The sequence below is a fragment of the Eptatretus burgeri genome, chromosome 9 (genome assembly GCF_056783735.1).
Source record: "Eptatretus burgeri isolate ZD-2024b chromosome 9, Ebu_testis_v1, whole genome shotgun sequence".
NCBI classification, from domain to species: Eukaryota; Metazoa; Chordata; class Myxini; order Myxiniformes; family Myxinidae; genus Eptatretus; species Eptatretus burgeri.
In genome coordinates this window covers 70,373,879-70,397,332 of record NC_140969.1, presented here as the reverse complement: position 1 = coordinate 70,397,332, position 23,454 = coordinate 70,373,879, and the positions used below count along the sequence as shown (strand labels likewise).

General features: G+C 39.2%; 1 protein-coding gene and 1 long non-coding RNA gene across 7 annotated transcripts in view; one reads left to right on the top strand and one right to left on the bottom strand.

Annotated features, from left to right (window-relative positions):
- LOC147020309 (uncharacterized) overlaps positions 1-23,454 on the top strand; it is a 127,975-nt gene that overhangs the window by 47,083 nt on the left and 57,438 nt on the right. For all 3 annotated transcript variants that reach the window (XR_015061753.1, XR_015061752.1, XR_015061750.1), the window contains exon 2: positions 21,559-21,831. This is a non-coding gene — a long non-coding RNA (uncharacterized LOC147020309). The remainder of the gene's footprint in view (positions 1-21,558; positions 21,832-23,454) is intronic.
- The window catches only part of LOC147020310 (microtubule cross-linking factor 2-like), a 70,611-nt gene that overhangs the window by 14,283 nt on the left and 32,874 nt on the right, over positions 1-23,454 (bottom strand). For 3 of the 4 annotated variants that reach the window (XM_085895604.1, XM_085895601.1, XM_085895602.1), the window contains exons 5-11: positions 17,419-18,576; positions 15,923-16,060; positions 10,603-10,728; positions 10,192-10,425; positions 1,334-1,486; positions 1,079-1,246; positions 574-816 (exon numbers count right to left, since the gene is read on the bottom strand). In XM_085895604.1, the coding sequence (XP_085751730.1) occupies positions 574-816; positions 1,079-1,246; positions 1,334-1,486; positions 10,192-10,425; positions 10,603-10,728; positions 15,923-16,060; positions 17,419-18,576 (2,220 nt within the window). The remainder of the gene's footprint in view (positions 1-573; positions 817-1,078; positions 1,247-1,333; positions 1,487-10,191; positions 10,426-10,602; positions 10,729-15,922; positions 16,061-17,418; positions 18,577-23,454) is intronic. The other variant, XM_085895603.1, reaches the window with a different exon arrangement.

The following is a 23,454-nucleotide window of genomic DNA, read 5'->3' as shown; positions in this document are numbered from 1 at the left end:
TATATCCCCTGTTCACAATGTGATTTATAGAATTTCTTTACATACAATGTTTCTTGTTACATTTTTTGTGTCAAATGCACCTTCTGAGGTAGTCAGCATGTACAGAAGAGGGTTTTACATTGCAGACGCTGTTTTCTAGGAGTGGCATTACGCCTCTCAGCGGTGACGACTGACAGTCTGTCGATGACAGACGTAATAACGTCAGTGAATGACCGATGATGTCATGACATCATTACGCCTCTCAGCGGTGAAGTCACACGTCGCCGTGCAAACAAATGTAAAAATTAGAAAATCGCCAAAAATTCCCACACCTGTCCATCTGGCACGATCACACATAGCCCATGCTGTATATTAGACCACAGAGCACCCGCATTCCGAAAGTGGCGACAATCCGTCCGGCAGTTTCGGAGGAGATACGTCCACAAAATATGGCTTAGCGTATTAATATAATAATTGTGTGCCATTTACTGGCCTCTGTTTATCAGGCACAACCTGGAAAGTGTGAAATTAAAATCTTCTTCCTCACATTATGGAAGGAATATGACATAGACTCCCAAGCTTCCATGCACTGACCTGCTGCACCTTGTGTCGCATGAGCCGAAGTTGTTGTTCCCAGTCACGGCGTTCATGCTCAAACCGCTCCAGAAGTTCAGCTCGCTCACGTGCCCACGCTCGCTCCCCGGCATCGAGCCGGCGCCACAACTCCACACACCGGGCCTGGAGCTCTGCGAGTAGGCCTTGCTGCTCTTCACGTTCAGCCCGCAGGGCCGACATGAGCTCCACTTGCAGTGGACCTTGTTCTGATGCATCTTCCAGCTGGTGGAACAAGACTAGGTCACCCTCCCAGAAGTGTTCAAAATAAAATTCCTGTTAATCAAATCTGGGATTCCAAAAATTTGATTTGTAATCCAAGTAAATTTTCATTACATTCGCAAATTTTGCTGATAGTCACTTATGAAGTCTGCATGTTTGATTTATGTGAAAGATTTAGAGCAGCGACACCATCATTAGTTAAGAAATGAAACAATGTTTTGATCATTCACTGCGGCTGTTGATAGAAACAGAATTAATGTCTCACTTGTGCCATGAGAAACTTGAGTTCAGCATGCTCCACCTGCCAGGCTGCCTTTTCAGTAGCATACTGCTGCTGCACCTCACGGCAACCCTTCCTTTCCTCTGCTAATTCCACTTCAAGTTCCTCAACGACAGCCCTTAAGTCCAGGAGCAACCTGCGACCATCTCCGGCCTGCCAGGAACACGTTTCAGGTTCTTTCTCACTGTGGAATTATTTCTCACCTCATTGTTTGGGATATTTGTCAGGAGTTCTACTCACCTGGTCCCATTTTGTGAGAGTTTCCAGCACAGACATCTCCTCTTTCTTGTCACCGAAACTTTCAAAGAGAGACTGGATACCGCTGTCCTCTGTGGCTTCTGATTGTGTGGAAGCTACGGATATCTCTTCCATCAGGTCAGATGATTCATCCAACTTGTGAGGGGGGGAGAGGAGGGGGTTGGGATGGAGGAAAGGTATAATACCTCAATCCTGTACTCAGAAGTTAACATGTGGTACATCAGGTCAAATTGTTTTGTCAAACTTTTGTCAAACTAAAACTTTTGTCAAATTGTTTTGAAATGTGTTATATATGTAAGTACACAATTTTTTCTAACAATGGTCCATATAATTTGAGACAAATTGTGTAATTAATACCTTGAAGGTCAACATTCGCTGATTTAATATTACTGTCGAACTACAAAATATTTTTCCAAAAACAAATGGATGAGGTGTGTGTGTGTGTGTGTGTGTGTGTGTGTGTGTGTGTGTGTGTGTGTGTGTGTGTGTGTGTGTGTGTGTGTGTGTGTGTGTGTGTGTGTGTGTGTGTGTGTGTGTGTGTGTGTGTGTGTGTGTGTGTGTAACTGAGTTGATCAGGTTAATTAGCAACAAGAAATCGGGAAGAATTCTCATGTTTTAAATGCACGCCATGTGAAGGTATATTAAGCAGTTTATACGTCATTCTACCATGGTATGGCATTCTAATTACAAAACTAGAAGGGCACTCGGTAGAGCGCATACCTCCGCCACACAATGCCTGATCCACGAGAACATATCGGGCCCAAGACATTTTTGAAATATCATGCTATATATAGTTTTTGGCCCTATCTCTCAATGGTAAAGAATCACTTTAAAAACTTTTAAAATTCTTGTATCCAGATCTTGATTCAGATCTTCACCAAAATAGAATCAAATTAGTTATGGTCACACACCCAACCTGTCCACCAAGTTTCTTCCGAATCTGTCCAAAACTTTTTGAGAAATCGTGCTACATATCGGTTTATCCCGATCTCAGCTCAATGGTGATGAATCACTTAAAAAATTATCAGATTCGGATCCGGATTTGGATATTCACAGAGATTGAATCAATTGTCCTAGTCAAAAACCCAACTTGTCCACCAAGTTTCGTCTGCATCTGTCCACAACTTTTAGAGATATCGTGCTACATGTATCATTTTTGGATCAATCTCTCAATGGTGAAGAATCACTTTAAAAATTCTCAGATCCAGATCTGGATTCAGATCTTCACCAAAATCTAATCGGTCATCCTTGTCACACACCCAACCTCTCCACTAAATTTCATCCGAATCTTTCCACAACTTTTGAGATATCCTGCAAACAAACAAACAAACAAGCAGTCATAGACTGGTACTTACGAAATCGTCAACCTGACCTCTGACCTTGTCTAATAAAAGCTGTCTCCAGCGAAGGTAGCGACACAAACCAGAAGTTTCTATGATGATTCTGTCCCAAACCATCAAAAATCGAATGTTTGACCTCACTGTGACCTTGACCTTTGACCGATTTTGACCAAAATCTAATCAGCACTAGCCATCACCCTCCTGAATCACGTGGTGTAATTTGACATTGGTAGCTTCTTCCGTTCTCGAGTTATAACTTTTTTTTGGATGTTTGACCTCACTGTGACCTTGACCTTTGACCAATTTTGACCAAAATCTAATCAGCCCTAGCCATCAACCCTCCTGAATCACGTGGTGTAATTTGACATTGGTAGCTTCTTCCATTCTCGAGTTATTATCTTGCCAAACGAAGTTTTTGCAAGATATTTTAGTCAGCTTGTATGTTTTTTTTTTTTGTTTGTTTGTTTGTTTGTTTGTTTGTCTGTAATCACGTATAAAAAATTCTGCAGAGCACAGTTATCATTGGAAATTTTTGTAACTTCGCATATCAGAGGCCTATAGAGGTCCCTTTCAGTGCACAAAATTTTGAAGGTCAAGGTCAAAGGTCAAGGTCAAAGGTCAAGGTCACTTTGTCGCAAATCAGGGGAGTCGACGAAACCCTTATTTTTTGAGTAATTTTGATCGGATCGTCTTCAAACTTCATGGGAATATAGTTCATGGTCTGACGCTCAGCTGATTAATTTTTGGTGGCGATTGGCCTTGACCTTCACGGTTAGCGCCTCAGGTCAAACATATTTGACCCGAAGGTCAACTTTTCAAGTTTTAGGAACCATATCGTGTGGTACCTCAAATTGAACACCTCGATGAGTGCTTTCTAGATATGTCAGGCTTGAGACATTATGACGTCATTTGGTGACGTTATGAGGCAAAAGCATATTTTTCATGGTTACTCTGTAGAACGATTCTCATCGGAATCTCTCGTAGGCAGATATTCCTCAAGGAGTCGCTCCTGGTGGATAGCAGCTCTGTTCACCTCAATGTGACCTTAAAGAAGTCACACGTGGTCACCTTTTGGCAAGATACGGGTCACCCTGCGGGTGACATTGGTTTATAACTTTTTTTTGGATGTTTGACCTCACTGTGACCTTCACCTTTGACCGATTTTGACCAAAATCTAATCAGCGCTAGCCATCAACCCTCCTGAATCACGTGGTGTATTTTGACATTGGTAGCTTCTTCCTTTCTCGAGTTATCGTGCCTACAAACAAACACACAAACAGAGGACGGAAGTGATCAATATACCTACGAAATCTTTAGGTTTCGTAAGTAACAAACAAACAGGCGTGAAAACATAACCGCCTTCCACCTTTGGTGGCAGAGGTAATAAATAATCAAAACAATGATTACATTGTAACAAAGCTGATATGAATTAATACAAATAATATTTACAACAATAATATGAATAGTAGTATCATATGGCAATAATAATAATAGCGAACATATAATCTCCGTGTTGGCCCAAGCACAGCTGGGCTTGTTGAAAGGCAATATGGGTGTGATGTGAGGAGGGGAGAGGAGGGAAAGAGAATGAGGTGGGGAGGGAGGAGGGTGGGGGGCGGGGGGGTGGGAGGACAGAGTGAGAGGGCTGGAGAGGGACAGAGTTGTTGTTTCATATGCAGCCCGTGGCTGCTGATCGCATCATTTTCTGGAAGAGTGGCTGTGCCGCAACAAAAGGAATATTACAAGTCTGTGTGGCTTCAATACAGGGCTAAGTAAAGACTTCTTATTGATATTGATTCCATCTAAAACCTCCAGTAAGTTAATATGTGTTTGCATCATGCTGCATGCGCACATTTACAGCAAAGTGATGTACATGTAGTTTGCAAAATAGTGAACATTCACAAGCATGCTTTGTCATGCCAAACTTTAAAACGAGACCACTTCCTGTGTGTACTACAATACTATATTCAGATGTCTAATACTGTGCTGCACATCTCCAAAAGCCATATTTGATACTTTTTATGCATGAATTGCTTTCTGCTTTGATCCATCCACCACATATCAGAAGTTAGAATAACAGCGCATCTCTCTGGCCTCAAAACAACACTGAAATAAATAAACATTGTTGCCTGTAAATGTCATAACTCCTAGAGAGTAGGATGTGAGTTTGATCGATTGTCTCATTGCATACATGTACAATCATCAATATTTGTTGCTCTGATCAATATGTAATGCATGTTATTCATTACATGAGCCTCATTCGATGATGAATATCAAGGGAACATGAATAAGTGGTGGTGCTATTGTTTCACATGTCAGAATTGCTTGTCTAAGTTTACTCGTAGCCAAAATGCAACTGGCCACAGGTGTGTGTGGTGTGTGTGTGTGTGTGTGTGGTGTGTGTGTGTGTGTGTGTGTGTTTGTGTGTGTGTATCACTATAGTGGGGTGGTTTGGGGGGGGGGGGTAATGTGCTGGTTCGTATAAAAATGACATCGTTTTGTTGATGTGAATCGCTGAATGTTTAATGTCATGCAGTGAACATGTTGAACATCCCAGGTTTTACTGTCTATTCACATGGTATAAATGTGAAATCAAACAAGTGGTGCCAGGCACAACAAATCCCTCCCATTTAAGGCATAAAGTTATTTTGGGGATCAAATTTAAATTTGATACATCCTTAACCTGAATGTTGATTATAAGGAATAGAATAAGGAATATTTTAGTCTTAGTTAAGCTTAGTTTGAAGTAAATTAGATCATTTTTGACAAAGTTATGAGCGAAAAACGATTTTGATCTTTTTGTGACCTTGACCTTGACCTTTGATCCAATTGGACCCAAAAGTTAATGGGGTCGTCCAAGGTTCATTGCCCACCTGTGGATTAAATTTGATAGTGTTTGCTAAAGCCGTTGTGCCGTAAAGTTGCTAACAGACAGACAGACAAACAAACAAACAAACGGACAAACAAACCGGACGATTACAATATCCCGCTCCCTCCCTCCGGGCTCCGGGGGGCGGGATAATAAATTCTCATTCATTAGTGATATCACAAAAAGCCACACTGGTGTTATATTTTACTCATGGTTTGTTCTGATTTGCATTGGTTATTTTTTAGAAAATGCCAAAAACTTTTTTTGGGGAGGCGAAGATGAAGAATCCTGGAGCTCTGCATGGGAATATATGCTTTAGATCTATTATCTGTATGGGTATGGGTATAGTGTTTTGAATAAGAGGAAGGTGAATCAAACTCAGAAAGGAATTGTAGAATATTACCTATGGTAAAAGAAAAAAGAAATCGCCTTTTCTCGTTTCTTTGTATTCAGAAATTATATTCAAGGAGCTTGTTGAGATGAAAGGCATAACAATTGGTGGAACAAATCTGAATAACCTCAACTCTGCTGATGATATAGCACTTTTAGTGGAATGGTCTGAAGAACTGCAAAAGCTTATGAACTTTGTTAAATGTAAGAGTGAACAAACAGTGTGGTATGACAATGAAAAACAAAAACCAGGCACAACAAATCCTGCCCATTTAAGGCATAAAGTTATTTTGAGGATCAAATTTAAATTTGATACATCCTTAACCTGAATGTTGATTTTTAGGAATAGAATAAGGAATATTTTCGTCTTAGTTTGAAGTCAATTAAACCATTTTTGACGAATTTTTGACCGTAAAATTCTTTTGACTTTTCAAGGCCACGTAAGGTCAAAGGTCATGGTGTCAAATGAAAGCCAATAAAGGAATTGATATATGTCTTCCATAGTAAACACGCATATTCCTTACCTTTTTTGGTTTATAGTGGAAAATATGTAATTTTGACCGATGACATCATAATGCTTGAATGTGATAACTGTTGTTTAAATCACGGGTACGTGAAACTTGTAAATTATGTTAGTCGAGAGCTGGCCGCGTATGTCTATAGAGTGTAGATATGGCCTGTAGAATTAATATTTATTATCCATCTACCCACACCTATCAAACATGTGTTATAATATATCGAATTAACATAATTTACAAGTTTCAAGTACCCGTGGTTTAAATAGTGCGTGGTGCACTTGATAATAAACATCAGAGTACATCATAAAACAAGAATATTAAATAACAAATAAATGAAAACATTCTGATCGTAAAACAATTTTGACTCAACACTTTCATTGCCCACCTGTGAATAAAATTTGACAGTGTTTGAGCCGGCCGTTTTCCCATAAAGTTGTATTTTCGGAACCATGTTTTAGTTTTAATGGAAAATTTGTAATTTTGACCGATGACCATGACCCCCAAAACTTCGGATCCCACCAATCTTCACAAATATGCATTTTTCACGAAAGGAATGGGAAGGGTTATGAGTGACAAATAGAATAAGGTTCACTATAACCTTAGTTTGAAGTAAATCAGATCATTTTTGACGAAGTTATGAGCGAAAAAGGATTTTGATCTTTTCGTGACCTTGACCTTTGATCCAATTGGACTGAAAGGTTAATGGGGTCGTCCAAGGTTCATTGCCCACCTGTGGATTAAATTTGATAGTGTTTGCTGAAGCCGTTTTGCCGTAAAGTTGCAAACAGACAGACACACAAACAAATATATATATATATATATATATATATATATATATATATATATATATATATATATGTATATGGATATATATATATATATATATGTATATGGATATGTATATGGATATGTATATGGATATATATATATATATATATATATATATATATATATATATATATATATGTATATGGATATGTATATGGATATATATATATATATATATATATATATATATATATATATATATATATATATATATATATATATATATATATATATATATATATATATATATATATATATATATATATATATATATATATATATATATATATATATATATATATATATATATATATATATATATATATATATATATATATATATATATATATATATATATATATATATATATATATATATATATATATATATATATATATATATATATATATATATACATATATATAAATGGATATATATATATATATATATATATATATATATATATAAATGTATATGGATATATGTTTATATATATATATATATATATATATATATATATATATATATATATATATATATATATATATGTATATGGATATGACATTGAATAATAATTGAAGGACTACCATTTGAAAAATAAAACCTCAATCAAAAATCGGCTCAAGTAAAATTTTCTAAATATCTCGAATTTTAATTACGAAGTCTCGCTTCCTACAGTCAAAACTGAAGGACAAGTATTGAAAATACTGTATGCGGTTTTTCAGCTGCTGCACAGCAACGGGTGGTTGCTAGGCAACGAAATTCAAACGCACACATTCCCAGACCATATGGCACCTGTTGGCAAAGTTTCATCGAAATCGGTTCGCTGGTTCGTGCTGTGGAGCCTCGCATTGCAGACACACATACACACAGACAGACAGACGGAAAACCCGACAATAAGGGATATCTAGCATATATAGCGAATCCAACAAACAGACAAACAAACCGGACAATTACAATATCCCGTTCCCTCCCTCCTGGGGGGCGGGATAACAATGGTCATTATTATAAAGGATGTTGTACAATACACGACACGTATCACAGGTACACATTTCACTCCTCTATTGCCGGCTTCTCACCCTTGATATATTTAAACGTTTTAAATCTCAAAAATCTGTGGTGATCCTGCTCGTATGCTGGGACTGTTGTGAACAAGAAACCTGGGCATGATGTGGATGAGCATGTTTTATTACTTCTTATTTTTTCTTGAACATGTTTTAATAAACCATTTCAGAACAAATCATGTGTGGAAGATTAGTGTGCCTCTCATTAATAAAGTTATGCAAATGCACTGCAAATTATTATTAGCCCATCCACCGCATAGCAGGAGATGCGTGTGTGTGTGTGTGTGTGTGTGTGTGTGTGTGTGTGTGTGTGTGTGTGTGTGTGTGTGTGTGTGTGTGTGTGTGTGTGTGTGTGTGTGCGTGCGTGCGCACATGTTGTTGGTTGTTATCTTAATATGCGGGTTTCAGAAGGTGTAACGGAGCCCGCCCAGGTCTCAAAGTATCTGTGTGTGTGTGTGTGTGTGTGTGTGTGTGTGTGTGTGTGTGTGTGTGTGTGTGTGTGTGTGTGTGTGTGTGTGTGTGTGTGTGTGTGTGTGTGTGTGTGTGTGTGTGTGCGCGCGCGCGTGCGCACACGCACATGCGTGCACAAGCCATAACATTTTACCATGTCAGCTTGTGTCATCAAATTTTTATCAAACCCTTAAATGAGAATGTGGAGTACATAATTAATAATTTGGTTAAAGGGTAAAGTCACAGTCAACACAAATCGGCCTCATTTGCCAGTCCACAACACATCGCAAGATGGCAGGGTTTTGTAATCGCTTCCATGTTTCTCTATTTACCAATTGAGCTTTTGTCATCACATTTTCAACAAACTTATATTTTGAGAATATGGAAAATACTAATTAATAAATTTTACATTAAAAAAAAAAAAAAATTATATTATATATATATATATATATATATATATATATATATATATATATATATATATATATATATATATATATATATATATATATTTTCGCTGTTGTTTAGTTTGAGTACAAAGCAGATGAGGACAGGCTTTGCATTTTGAGATGTTTTCCAGTTCTAGATTGCAATTAGTGCACAGCAATTTCATGCAAGGCGAGAGACACACACAGTTGTACCTGATATTTTTTAGTTTTTCCCCATTACACAATAAGTGCAATCATCATGGTACTTTCACCCTTGAGACCAAAAAGCTTGGCCACACCAGTTAGAACCCCCTCTCCCAACCCCACCCCACCTTCCTCCAGCTTGAACTGTTTATCCCTCATGTTGATATCACTGTATGTTTGATTTTCATTTCTTGTTTGTTGTCTAAAAGTTAATATTTTCATCAGAGTGCAAGCCAAATGTTTACATTGATGACAAAAAAAAAATACGATTCTTATGATTCTTTGTCCGTGCTTTATCCTTTTAAATTCTGAGCATCAGGCAAGGAAGCAGCATGTACCATTCTTAAAGTCTATGGTATGGCTTGGCCGGGGTTTGAACTGCTTGCCCTCCTAGTCTCAGAGCAGAGGCTTTCACCATTACGCCACCAAGTCTGGTGTTTTAGGGATTTGAAAATTTAACCCACCCACCCCAATCTCCTCTAATCTTCACTGAAAATAGGAAGCACCTGGAAATCCCAAAGGACCACAATTGAATGGGGATTTGTCACTGAAACAGATGAACTTACCTCCCTCCCTCACAACATTTTCCAGTTGTAGTGTTTGGCCTGCACATCTATTTTTCATTGTGCAAAATGGCGGTGCTCTTGCAGTGAAGAAGAAACGGTTGTAGTCTTCAAGATAATAAAGTCATGATTACGCAAGTTAAAGCAGATGAAAATTTTTAAAGGGGAAATAATTCTGCTTCATACCTCCATGAAGCCATTGGTGTCAGATGATCCCTTACGGCGACTGAGCCGCCAGTTTGCCAGGGCACCACGCAAGCGTGCGTAGACCAGCGCGAGGCTGTGTCTTAGCTGGCGCAGGTCCCGTGCCAGGCCCCGCCGTTCCTGGGCATGCTCACGGCGCTCCAGTTTCTGCTGCAAACCGAGGCTTTGCAGCTCAAAATCACGGCGTAAGGCAAACTTTCGCTGCTCCATCTGGAGCTGCAATCAGGAGAAGCACAAGGGTTTCCGAATCGTTTTGTTTGCTGAAAACCTTTCGTCATGCTTCAGGGAGAAAAAGGGTTTTTTTCAATTGCCAGTTATAAAATCAATGTTTTCAAACAATGGGGGTGAATACTTGACAAAACGAAAATGTATACAAAGGGAAGACCAAACCACCTGTGCAATGTGCTTTTCATATCGTTGAGCATCCTCTGCCCTTTGCTCATGTTCCTGGTTTAGCTGGCTTTGCAGCTGTACAATGGTCGAGTTTGCCTCAGACAGCACCTGTTGTGACTCCTTGAGCTTTGGGGGAAAGGGGAGGAGAGCATTATGATTGCATTGGAACTCAAGTATTGTCTGTCGCAATCGTCTTCAATTACAATATATATATATATATATATATATATATATATATATATATATATATATATATATATGTATATAAATATCCATTCAAAGCGGCATTTTGAAGTGAGAGTTAAGAGCTGCATTCACAATATCCTGGTCAAATATTTTATTACGTCTGCCACCAAAGGTGAATGGAGATTATATTTTCACCCCTATCTGTCTGCCTGTTTTGTATGTGTGTGAGCAGGATATCTCAAACAGTTATGGATGGATTTGGACAAAAGTTGGCGGACAGGTTGAGTGTGTGACAGAAATGAAATGATTCGATTTTGGTGAAGATCCGGGTCCGGATATGAGGATCTTAAATGTGATTCTTCACAATTGAGAGATTGGGCCAAAAACGATATTCGTAATATTTCAATAGCACTATTTCAAAACGTTATGGATGGATTTGGACAAAATTCGGTGCACATATTGGGTAGTTGATAAGAACAAGCTCATTAGATTTTGGTTGAGGTCTGGATGCAGATCTGACCTATTAGTGGGATACAAAACGTAAAATGTTCAGCCTGGCGGAGATATGCGATCTGCCGAGTGCTGTTCGAGTTTGAGAAAGTTTCAATTCCATGCATCATAGCTGGATCATAAACCTTTGTTTTGAGCAGGGGGGTTAGATTTTAATTCAGTCAATCCAATGTGGTCGTTTTAATTCATTATTTTTAATTACAGCGCGTGCGCTGTATACAATTGCACCGAGTTTTTTTCCTTCATTAGCTATCTTACTGACATGATCACAGTTGCTCTTGTCATGGAAGTTTGTAAAAAACAATTACTTAAATCACTTATCTGCTCATTCATAGCAGCCTTTTAAGGTGCACATTCGCTTTGATTTACTTTATTCATGTATTTCTCTAAGAGACATTTGTGTATGCATTGCGTGGAGAATGTGTAAACTAAAAATAGGAGCAATTTGTTTGTTTTAATGAGAAGAACTCTATCTGATTGTTATATAAATCTACATCCTTATCTGAAAAAATACAGAATTAGAGCAAATGTAGTTTTGACCAGTTTCCCAGGAAATTATGTTGAAGCTGTCTTTGAAATACTTAATGTGTTGTGTCAGTTGTGTGTTTGTGTGTCCGTGATTGGCTAGGAAACACGTGATGTCACATGATATTGGCCAATTGTGGTCCACATGATATTGACCAATTGTGGTCTACAATTTGTAGATATTACTCAGCACCTTCCACCGATATTTCTGGGTAATTCACCAAATTGCAATTGTTGCTGAAAGGTGAATTGTTTTTACATTATTTTTAATACAAAGATGTGAAGTGAAAAAATGTGATAATGATCATATCTCATAATAATCTTTTTTAAAAAGGTTTAAAAAAAATTACCCCCGTGCGGGAGTGATGGTCATCTCTGCGAGAGAATATATAGCCTCCTGAAGGTAGGGCAGTTTTTGCAAACTTTAAAGTCACGTGACACGAAAGCGAATATCGAAAATCCGGCCCGACCAAATTTAGATATTGTCCCATAGATTCATATGTCACAATAAAATTCAAGATTGCTTGAGAAATGTAGGAGGAGATAGATTTTGAAAATCGTCATTTTCGCATTTTTTGCCAACTTTGAAGTCACGTGACATGAAAATGAAAGCGAATATCGAAAATCCGGCCCAACCAAATTTAGATATTGTCCCATAGATTCATATGCCACAATAAAATTCAAGATTTCTTGAGAAATGTAGGAGGAGATAGATTTTGAAAATCGTCATTTTCGCATTTTTTGCCAACTTTGAAGTCATGTGACACGAAAACGAAAGTGAATATCGAAAATCCGGCCCGATCAAATTTAGATATTGTCCCATAGATTCAGATGCCATAATCAAATTCAAGATCGCTTGAGAAATGCCGGAGGAGATAGATTTTGAAAATCGTCATGGACGGATCGACGGATGGACGGACGGACGGATCGAAGGACATCTACACCCATATTATTAGGTCATGCTCGAAGAGATGACCTAAAAACATTGTTGTATGTTATTTTTGTGCATAAAGAGTAATTCTTCCAAATCAAGTCCACCTTTGTATAGTGGAATGATTGGCACTCCCCGAGGAAATTCTTTCAAAGAGACCCAGAAATTGACAGGATTATAATGAGGTATTGGGAGAATATAGACTGAGCTTTTGCTTTGTACATTACCATTAGCACTCGAACATGTTCTGAAAATAGTCCCAACTGGGCTGATGGTCATCTATTGAGGTTGTAGTTCAGACCTCTGCTAAATCCAAAATCTGGGGAATGTCATGGACGTTAAACTGGAGTAAATTTGGGGAATCCCCCCGGGAGCCCCCTGATCCGAAATCGAAAAATCTAAGACCGAGTGATCCTGCAGACCATCGAGTAGAAGGGCTATATCGGGTTTCAGAGCAATTGGTTTGTAAGTAAGGGACGAGTATGGATCCAAACCCTCCCCACCCCGCCCCCCCCGCCTCCCTCCCCCAGGAACCCCAATGATCCAAAATCAAAAAATTGAAGCTTGAGAGATTGCATGGGTTACTGCCTTTTATTCATGTATCAAATTTCATAGCAATCAGCCATCCATCCATCCATTGGGACCATACTCTGTGCAGAGCATTGGTGATGTTTAAGCAGTCTCCTTGGCTATTGGGCACAATCCTGGACAGGTCACCACTCCAACACGGGAGACCAGCAAGTTCATACTCATTTTTGTCAATCTCAGAAGGATGACAGGCTGAGCCAACCCCACCTGGTATTAATTCAACAGCCAAGTGGGATTTGAACTCAGGACCCTCAGATCCCAAGCCCACCACCCTAACCATTAAGCCAATATAACAATCAGTCAGATAGTATGGGAAGAATAACAAAAATCGGGATCCGAAATTGAAAAATCGCAGCCTGTACTATATTGTGGGGGATGCTGTATTGTATTCATGTGTCACGTTTCAGAACAATCAGCAAGGTGATAAAGGAGAAGTAGCAAAAATAGCAAAAAGTTAATGGACGACCTGACCAATGGACAGACATTCGGACATGGCGATCCGTTTTATGAGTTCATCTCTTTGAGAATTGAGATCATATGACCTATAAATATTGCATCACAGCTAGCTGTCATGTGCAGCCTGCGGTTGCTGGTTGCATCATTTTCTGGGGGCACTGCTGTGCCACTGATGCAGTGCCCTCTATTACCGGTACACTGGTACTCATTTTGCCAAACTCAGAAGGATGACAGGCTGAGTCAACCCCACCTGGTGTTAATTCAATGGAACAAGGGGTGGGAACTCAAGACCCTAATAACTTACACCAGTCAGATTAACCATGAAGCCAAAACCAGGCTTGACATTGCATCACTTGAACTGTATGTGTGTACACCAGTGTAAATTATCTTCGGCTATTCTTGCAAGATTTAAAGATTATAAATAGATTTCCTTGATGTTTTGGAAGAAGGGAATGCAAAAAGGAAATTCGACAGATCCTTCTCTTTACTGGATAAAATGCTTTTATTTGCTTTGTGGGCACGAATGCCCGGAGGGCTTCTCAGCCCACCTACGGTAGGCAATGTGCTGTGGAGCATTCTCGAAAATGCACTTCATAATTTTTGTCATTTTTGATTTTTTTTTATTCATCACAACATATCATCTCCATATCATAATTTATTTTGAGAATGTTCCATTATATTATGGGGAAGATAAAGTAAGATGATTTATAATACTGGCTACCACAGAAATCCAGTTATGTGTGTGTATATATATATATATATATATATATATATATATATATATATATATATATATATATATATATATATATATATATATATATATATATATATATACATCCATTGGGACCATACTCTGTGCAGAGTACCAGTATACTGGGCCGGTGTATACCCCGGTTAAAAATAGGTTTACCATATCCCTGTGTCATAAGAGGCGACCAGGGTTGCGTCAGGAAGGGCATCCGGCGTAAACATGTGCCAAATCACTATGCGGATCATACGGATGATCCGCTGTGGCAACCCCTAACGGGAGCAGCCAAAGGAAGAAGAAGAATATATATATATATATATATATATATATATATATATATATATATATATATATATATATATATATATATATATATATATATATATATATATATCCATTGGGACCATACTCTGTGCAGAGCATTGGTGCTGCCTAAGCAGTCTCCTTGGCTATTGTGTACAATACTGGATGGGTCGCCACTCCAACACAGGATATCAGCATGCTGGCACTCATTAATATATATATATATATATATATATATATATATATATATATATATATATATATATATATATATATATATATATATATATATATATATATATATATATATATATATATCTTCTTCTTCTTCTTCTTTCGGCTGCTCCCGTTCGGAGTCGCCACAGCGGATCATCCGTATGATCCGCATAGTGATTTGGCACATGTTTTACGCCGGATGCCCTTCCTGACGCAACCCTGGTCGCCTCTTATGACACAGGGAATATATATATATATATATATATATATATATATATATATATATATATATATATATATATATATATATATATATATATATATATATATATATTGCTCCATTATGGATAGATTGTGATGTACTGTTTGCACCAACACGTCCCATTCTAAATATATAGTAAGCAGATGCTAACAATTTGTAAACTAGTAAGAGTGTTTCAATTTCCTGGTTGGAAAGAAGAACGTGAGAAAAAGACTTTTTTAAACAGGATCAAGGAAGAACGTAACCAAGTAGTTTCATTAATGGATATTCATATTTTCTTTTTACATTGATACAAGACTCATTGTAAAGATTATACATGAATCATATGCAGGACGAAGACAGTAGTAGATATCGGTGTGCTTTTGTACGAATTACAAGGACATTCATAGACAATGGATAGACACAGTGTTCTCTCGGGTTTATCACATCATGAGGCATGGGTTTAGATGGGAAAGTGTCTGTCCACCTCAAGCATGCATTTTTGATATATTAAGAAATTGTCGTCCTCTCACAATGAATATACTATCTATTGAGCAAAATGAAAACGAACTGCATTTTCTATATTCCTTATGCATGCCCAGGAAAAACTTACTTCTTTTTCAATAGAGATGGACATTTCACTTTCATCGTCACGGTTTTCTTTATCACTCGCTTTAGAAGCTGTTCTCGCCAACGCTGGTTCTTTCGCAACATCTATGTCTTCCCAAGTTGCAGATTCTTCAAGATCAGACTTTTTAAAACAGGTTTTAAACATGAATAACTCAGAGTAAGAAGACAAACATTGAATAAATGAAAACAAACAAACAAAAAAAACAACAACAATGTTTACTTTTCTGTTGGTTTCACAAAACAAAGAAAAGGAGGGGGAAAAAAAGAAGCTTTAGAATGGTAGTGAAGGAGAACAAAGTGAATAAAGTTATGGACGCAAGAAGCACGACAACTGGCCAAACAGTCTGCAACAGCACAAGACAAATCGGGGAGGGTCAGGCAGGGAAGGAGAGCAAAGCTTCTGGTTAAGGTTTTCATGCAATGGTGCAAACATGCAAAGCAAGCCATCTCATCCTGACGTATGCAAGCCAAACCTTGACAGCCATGTTTGGTGCCTTTTCCATATGGCCTGAGAATCCTTTCTCGACCTAGTTGCTTTCAATGTCGGAAAGCCTGAGTTCTCATGTTACGTCTTACTCGGTCCAGTTCAGTTTCTTAATGGTGGTAGTCATTGTATTGGAGCCAATTATTCAGTTACATCGCATGGCCCTTGCATTGATGCAACCACATTTTCTTGTGCAGTGATTTTGTACAAAATACAACCTTTATCTGCAGATAACTTATATTTCCAAGCAGTCTCTCAGCCAAGAGTCGCCATTTTATACAAAGAGATAATTATTACAAGGTGTGTACATTGTCACATAAAAAAAAGAAAGACTTTCTAAATTTAGGTTCTTACAAGCAATGATTTGATAATAACACTACTTACTCCTTGGCCTGACTCAAGTTGAAATACCTATTCAAGAGTGCTTTGCCAGAACCGTCTCTGGCAATAAATTGCCAAACCGTACATGGGATAGCTTGTGATGGTCGATAGAGATAATCATATGTCCTGAGTCTCCTCGGACAATCCCAAGCCACATGGAAAAGGGCCACTAGATTTTCAACGCAGGCAGTCGTATTGAATAAGAACATAGGCAGCCATATTAAGTCAATGTTCACTTTTAAAACAATTAACAAGTTCTAGAATTTAGAGGAAGGTTTGCATACTTAGATGAGCGCAGTGTATTCTTTAGATAATCATATAAGAATGTTGAATACAAAGCTCTAGCGATAAGTTTGTAACAAAGCAAAATGCAAAACAATGTCATGTTATGCTGGCAAGAATTTCACTATTACATTCGTATCGTCGTCAATTTTTTCAGGATTTCATGCTACATGAGTGTGATGAGCCAGGTTTTCAGAAGTTAAACAGTTTTGAAGGCACTTTAATTGCCACAGTCTTTCAAATAGAAAGGGTACATTACATTGAGGCAGAAAGGACGACATAAAAATTAATGTAGAGGAAAAGAGCAAAAATGCCAAAGACATTCCGTTTACCTGGAAATCCAGAGAGTAATCTCGAGGCATTGAATACTCAGAAAGGCCACCCTCAGAAATGTCTTCCCGTATGTTCAACTTGTCAATGAACGACTGGATCTCCTGACTAAATTGTGATATTCTTGCTGAAACATTTTGAAATTCTTCAGTGCAATCATCAGCTTTTGACTCTTCTGTATCCGATTCCTGATGAGCCACTGCAGGTTGAACATGTCCACATGAAGAATTCACCTTGGAAATCAAATCGTCCATGGCTTTTTGAAAAGCTGCAGCTTGTTGTTTTATTATTGCCAAAACCTGAGGCCTGCAGTTTCTGACAATATTACTTTTGAGATCCTCTGAAATCTCTGTGTTATCTGTGGATGTCATATCAAAATTGGCTTTGTTTGAAGGCTCTTCTACATCACTGTCTACTCCAATTTCTTCTTCCCGCATATTTTGAGACAGCTCTTGAACTTTGCATGAAATTATCTCTTCCATATCTGCAGGAAGCATTCCATGACTGAGCGTCAGCCTTTGGATACTGGAGAGCAGTAGTCGTTTCTCATATTGTAACTTGGCTACTGTTTTTTCCAGTTCAACCACTTTCTCCTGAGATAATGTCAGTTCAGAGTGGGTTTCTGAAGAATCTTCATCCCAACTAGTAACAGGTGACCTTCCCTGGAAGCGGTTGAGATCCTCAGACAGCAACCTGTTCTGTTCCTCCAGCTCGAGGACAGATCGTCTTAACACCTCTGCTTCTTCTTCAACAAATTGAAGGTGTCTTCTAAGCTCACAGGCCGATTCAGACTGCTCCCCTCCGAGAACCTCACAGGACTCCTCGTGTTCAATGCCACCGGTTTTTCCACAGCGGCATCGTGCATCTTCCATCTCAGCACGCAGGCCACGGTTCTCGACCTCCAGTTCCACAATCTTGCGGCTCAAGATGCTTGCTTCCTCCTCAACAAGACGAAGTCGCAGCCTCAACTCGGCCTCTTGTGCCACGCCAGGCTCAGCAGTCAGTGGTGCTTCTTCTAACTCGCCGTAGGCCACTTTGTAGCGCTGTAGTTCCTGCTCTGTATGGTCGTGCTCTTTGCTCAAACGCACAGTCTTGCGCCGCATCAAGGTAGCTTCCTCTTTCAGAAACTGCAGCTGGCACTTCAGGTCTGCATTGTCCTCCTTGAAAAGAAGAAGGGGAAGAAGTAAACAATGTGGTATAGAAAGTGTATCAACTTTAAGACAAAAAAAGAATCTCTAAATAATTAACATCAGCAACTTATCATGATCCCAATGCACATTAATTTAAATTATTCAACTCTATTATTTTGGGTTGTTGATTAACCGTTAATAATTAAATACATGTCCAAGTCAGATGCTTGGAAAGCTGACTTGCACACCTCCTCGTAGGAGTCATAGTTTTGGGTAAGTCTGGTAGAGATATTCCGATCAATACGCTTACTGTAATCATGATGTATTTTCCACCAAAAATAAAACTATGGAACCTTTTTCTCATATACTATGAGCTCTTTTTCCATAAAGATAATATATTTTAAAACGGTGTATTCCAGAACGACCATGTGAATTTTATTTGTGCATTACCCCAGGCTATTGTGCGATAAGAAGAGTAACGTACTTTTTAAACAATATGTTTGCAAGGATTTTGTGCGATTGTATTTTTTTATTTATTTACATATTTTGGCCGTTTGGACCTCATTTTAGGAAATCAATCAGGCACAGCTGCAACATAAATTATTCAGCCTCGACAACCGACACCAGAGCGATTGGGTAACTACGACGACTTCTTTGCGTCCTCCTACACCTCTCCACCCCAGGCAGTACTCACAAAATGCAAATGTTCCAGGAGGGTGCCTTGTGGGGGGTGGAGGGGTGGGGGAGGAACCCCTTACCCTGATAACCCTTAAACTGCCCTCCCCCATATCCCTCTGTGAAATGCATCTCAGGTTGCTGTCACTTGTATGCAAGTCGTATCTGTAAGGCACGAGTTGTATTTAGATTTAGTCATTTTAGTATTGTCTGTTGTATTATAGAGTACTGGAATAACACACATACTCTCATGTGCAAACTTATGGGTGCTGGTTGAATCATTGGTGAGGACAGATCGTCTTAACACACGGCTATGCCGTTGCTGTGGTGCCCCTATTACCAGCACACTGGTGCTTATTTCGCTGACCTCAGAAGGATGACAGGCAGGTCAACCCCACCTGGTGTTGAAATGAACAGCTGACGGGGCTCGAAATCAGGACCCGAGGATTCCAAACCAACCAACCCAACCACTAAGCCAACACCAGGCTTACTCCAGTGGATATGGCATGGCTATGAGATAAATAAAATTAAAAAAAAATAACTCAGATACCATTATGAAAAGTAAGGAATCAAAAAAAGGAAGTTGCATGCAGCAACAGACTGGCGTTGATGAAAGATGGGTTTAAACAGGGATAATGTGGGTGAGAGATCATGAAATTTTGTGAAGATGAAATTGTATTTTCTCTGTTCTCGCCATAGTATATGTACAGGGCAATTAATTCATCATTGTGTGTGCTGTCCCTCAGAAGGAAGCGAAGCTGGTTGTGCTGTCTGTCGGCATTAGTTGGTGGAATTTAAAGATCCCATTTTCTTGTTGAAACATACCAATTTAAAGTCTCTTTTTTAACAGGATTTAAGGCTCGTAGTCTATCCGACACACACACACACACACACACACACACACACACACACACACACACACACACACACACACACACACACACACACACACACACACACACACACACACACACACACACACACACACACACACACACACACACACACACACACACACACACACACACACACACACACACACACACACACACACACACACACGACAAAACATAGAACTGCGAGACGAGACAAACACAGCCAACTGAGCTTTGGGGAAGTGCCGTCACTTCCCGGGGCACTCTGTGTACTTGCGATGCCGCAACAATGCCACCACCTTTCTCACCATTTCACCAACAACAGCGGGGCATTTCATAAGGAGGAATTTCCACCTCCCAGTGGATGCCACCCTACAGGGATTGTCCATGCTCTAACCAAATGCTGAACGTCAAGAAAGGAAACAGCACGTACCATTTATAAAGTCTTTGGTATGACTCGGCCGGGGTTTGAACCACCAACCTGAAACATTCGGAGCAGACGCTCTATCCATTACGCTACCGATTCTGGTCGACCACCAGTCTTTCACAGAGAGTAGGTGAGCTATCACCGCCACCCTGAACAAATTCCAAAATTTCTGCTCTAACCGACAAGGGGCACTGCATCAGTGGCACTGTCAAGCCCTTTCGAAAACCGATGCTAGCCCACAGTCATGAGCTGCAAACAAACGACGAGTCCATGTGAAGACAAAATTGTCTTAAATTTCATTCAATTGTGCAAGCTGTAACTACTACCGAAGCTAAAGCAGATCCCATGGGACTGCTAGGACAGCCGAAAGAGGTTTGTGGACTTCCCTTTGAGCTGTCTGTCTGTAACGAAAATTAAGATTTAAATAATTAAGAAAAATAAAAAAAAGTAATGAATTAAGTTGAGTAATGAAAATTAAGTTTTCGTTCATACCTTCACCACCCAAGGTGGAAGGAGAGTAGATTTTCACCCCTTTCTGTCCGTTTGTTACTTACAAAATCGAAGATTATTAAAGTATATTGGTTAGTCGATTTTATTATTGTCTGTTTGTTTGTCAATCGCCTGCAGATCACAATTTAAAATGATCTCCACGAACCTTCACCGCATAGTAGGGTTTGTCATAAGCAAGAAGCCTATTGTTTTTGAGGTCAAAAGGTCAACATAGGCCAACGGTCAACAAATTTGTCAAATTTCTAAATTCCTCAATTTTCATCCGATTGACTTGAAATTTGAAGAGCATTTATATTTCAGGTCACTGAATTCAACCACCAATTATTTTTCATGTCAACATAAGACAAAAGGTCAACATAGGTCAGATTTCTAAAATCGTCAATTTTCATCCGATTGACTTGAAATATGAAGAGGAGTTGCATATTTGGTCATTGAATCCAACCACCAATTTTTTTTGAGGTCAAAGTTGTTTTTTGGATTTTGCAAATATCGTACTCTTCTTCTTCTTTCCTCTTCTCCCGTTAGGGGTCGCCACAGTGGATCATCCGTTATGATCCGCATACTGGTTTGGCACAGGTTTTACGCAGGATGCCCTTCCTGACGCAACCCTGGTCCTGGCAACGGAACCCTGGCAACGCAACGACACAGGGATAAGGATTGGGTTTCGTCATGATTCCGGGCTGCCCTACACCCTCTCATAGCGCAGCCCAGCGCAGAGCTCCCGTCCTCAAGCGATCCTCCAACCCAAGCCTCCGAGTAGCCGGATTACAGGCGCACGCCACTACGCCCTGTTCGCAAGTATGGTACTTTGCACGACGTCTTCTTCTTATTATTTGTTTTTTGGGGATGCAGGATATCTCAAAAAGTTGTGGATAGATCCGGATGAAATTTGGTGGGACGGTTGGGTGTGTGACAAGAACGAACTGATTAGATTTTGGTGAAGATTCGGATCCGGATCCGACATCTGGAATTCCCAAGTGATTCTTCACCATCGAGAAATAGGGACAAAAACGATGTACAGCATGATATCTCAAAAATTTATTGGGTCCGATATGTTCTACTGGATCAGGCATTGCGTGGCGGAGGTATGCGCTCCACCGAGTGCCCTTCTAGTTATTGAAGTTATTGTAATAATTTTATGTGATGTGTACTTCACTCATTGTAATTAAACACTGAAGAATTTATGATTGAAAAACATCAATTAACAAATTCACAAATGATTTTCTTTTCACATTTACTAATTTCATGGTGGGTGATTACACCTGCTACTGGTCTGGTTGCTCTGATGGTTACCATACCCAAGGGGTTGCTGTAGCTGTGTCCTCTTGTCAGGTCAAGCCGGATTAGATCTGTAACTTTTCATGACATTTACTACTTTTAAAGGAAATGATGTGTACTTCACTCATTGTAATTAGACTTAGTAAATCAGTAATCTAATTGTCACTCACAAATGTGTACAATTGAACCCTGTCTCAATCCAAGCTTGTGTAGTGCCTCGTGTTTACATTCTATTTCTGCAGTTTGCACCGACTCGCTCGTTTCATGGTGCTCGTACGGTGTGTGAAACCTGTTATAATGTAAGCAAAGAGAACCCTGTGCCAAAGGTTTGGGCGTTCCCCCATCACCCCACCCCAAGACTTGCCTTCCTGCCTTTGAGAAAGCGGTGCTGTGTTCCCACATGGGGGAGGGGGCACAGGCTCAAACTGCCCTGTCCACCTTCAGCACACAGGAAACACACTTTGTTTAATTTGATTTCCCTACATTAGGCGTTTCGTCACACAGCTTTACAAGATCCCCTTTGTTCAAAGAGATCCGTTGGTGCTCCCGAACAATCTTAACAGCAGAATGAGTCATGGCGCCTGAGGCTGTACAAGTTGTACTCTCGTACTCCTTCCTTTCCTTCAACCCAGATGGACATTAATAAATAAACAGAGTTTATTTTCAATCCAGACACACGTATTAATTACTCGTTTGGTCCTGCACAAAGAACATGAAATGGATGTGGATGAATGTCAGTTGAGCATATGTCAGATTGTCTCAAACGGTTTCACTTTGTGATCAACTGTAAAGATTTGTACGACATTCGACTTGCGTTTCCAAATGGCATGTACATTATGATACATGCGTTCATAGCAAACTAGTTCGATAGTGGATTAACCAAAATAAAAGTCAATCAACTTCCTGGAATAACAGTGACAGCGCCGATTTGATCAAAGAATAAGCATGGTCTTTTCTGATTGGATAGCAGAATGATATTGTGGCAATTCGTTGGTGGAACAAGAGCAAGAATTGCTTTGTAATACATGTCCCTTACTGTTCCCAATGAAGAAAAAGAAACCCTCAAACCCACTGTGTTTAGATCTATTCGGAAAAAGAAAAGGAAAAGCAATTTTAATTTACTGATATATTTTGTATACGATA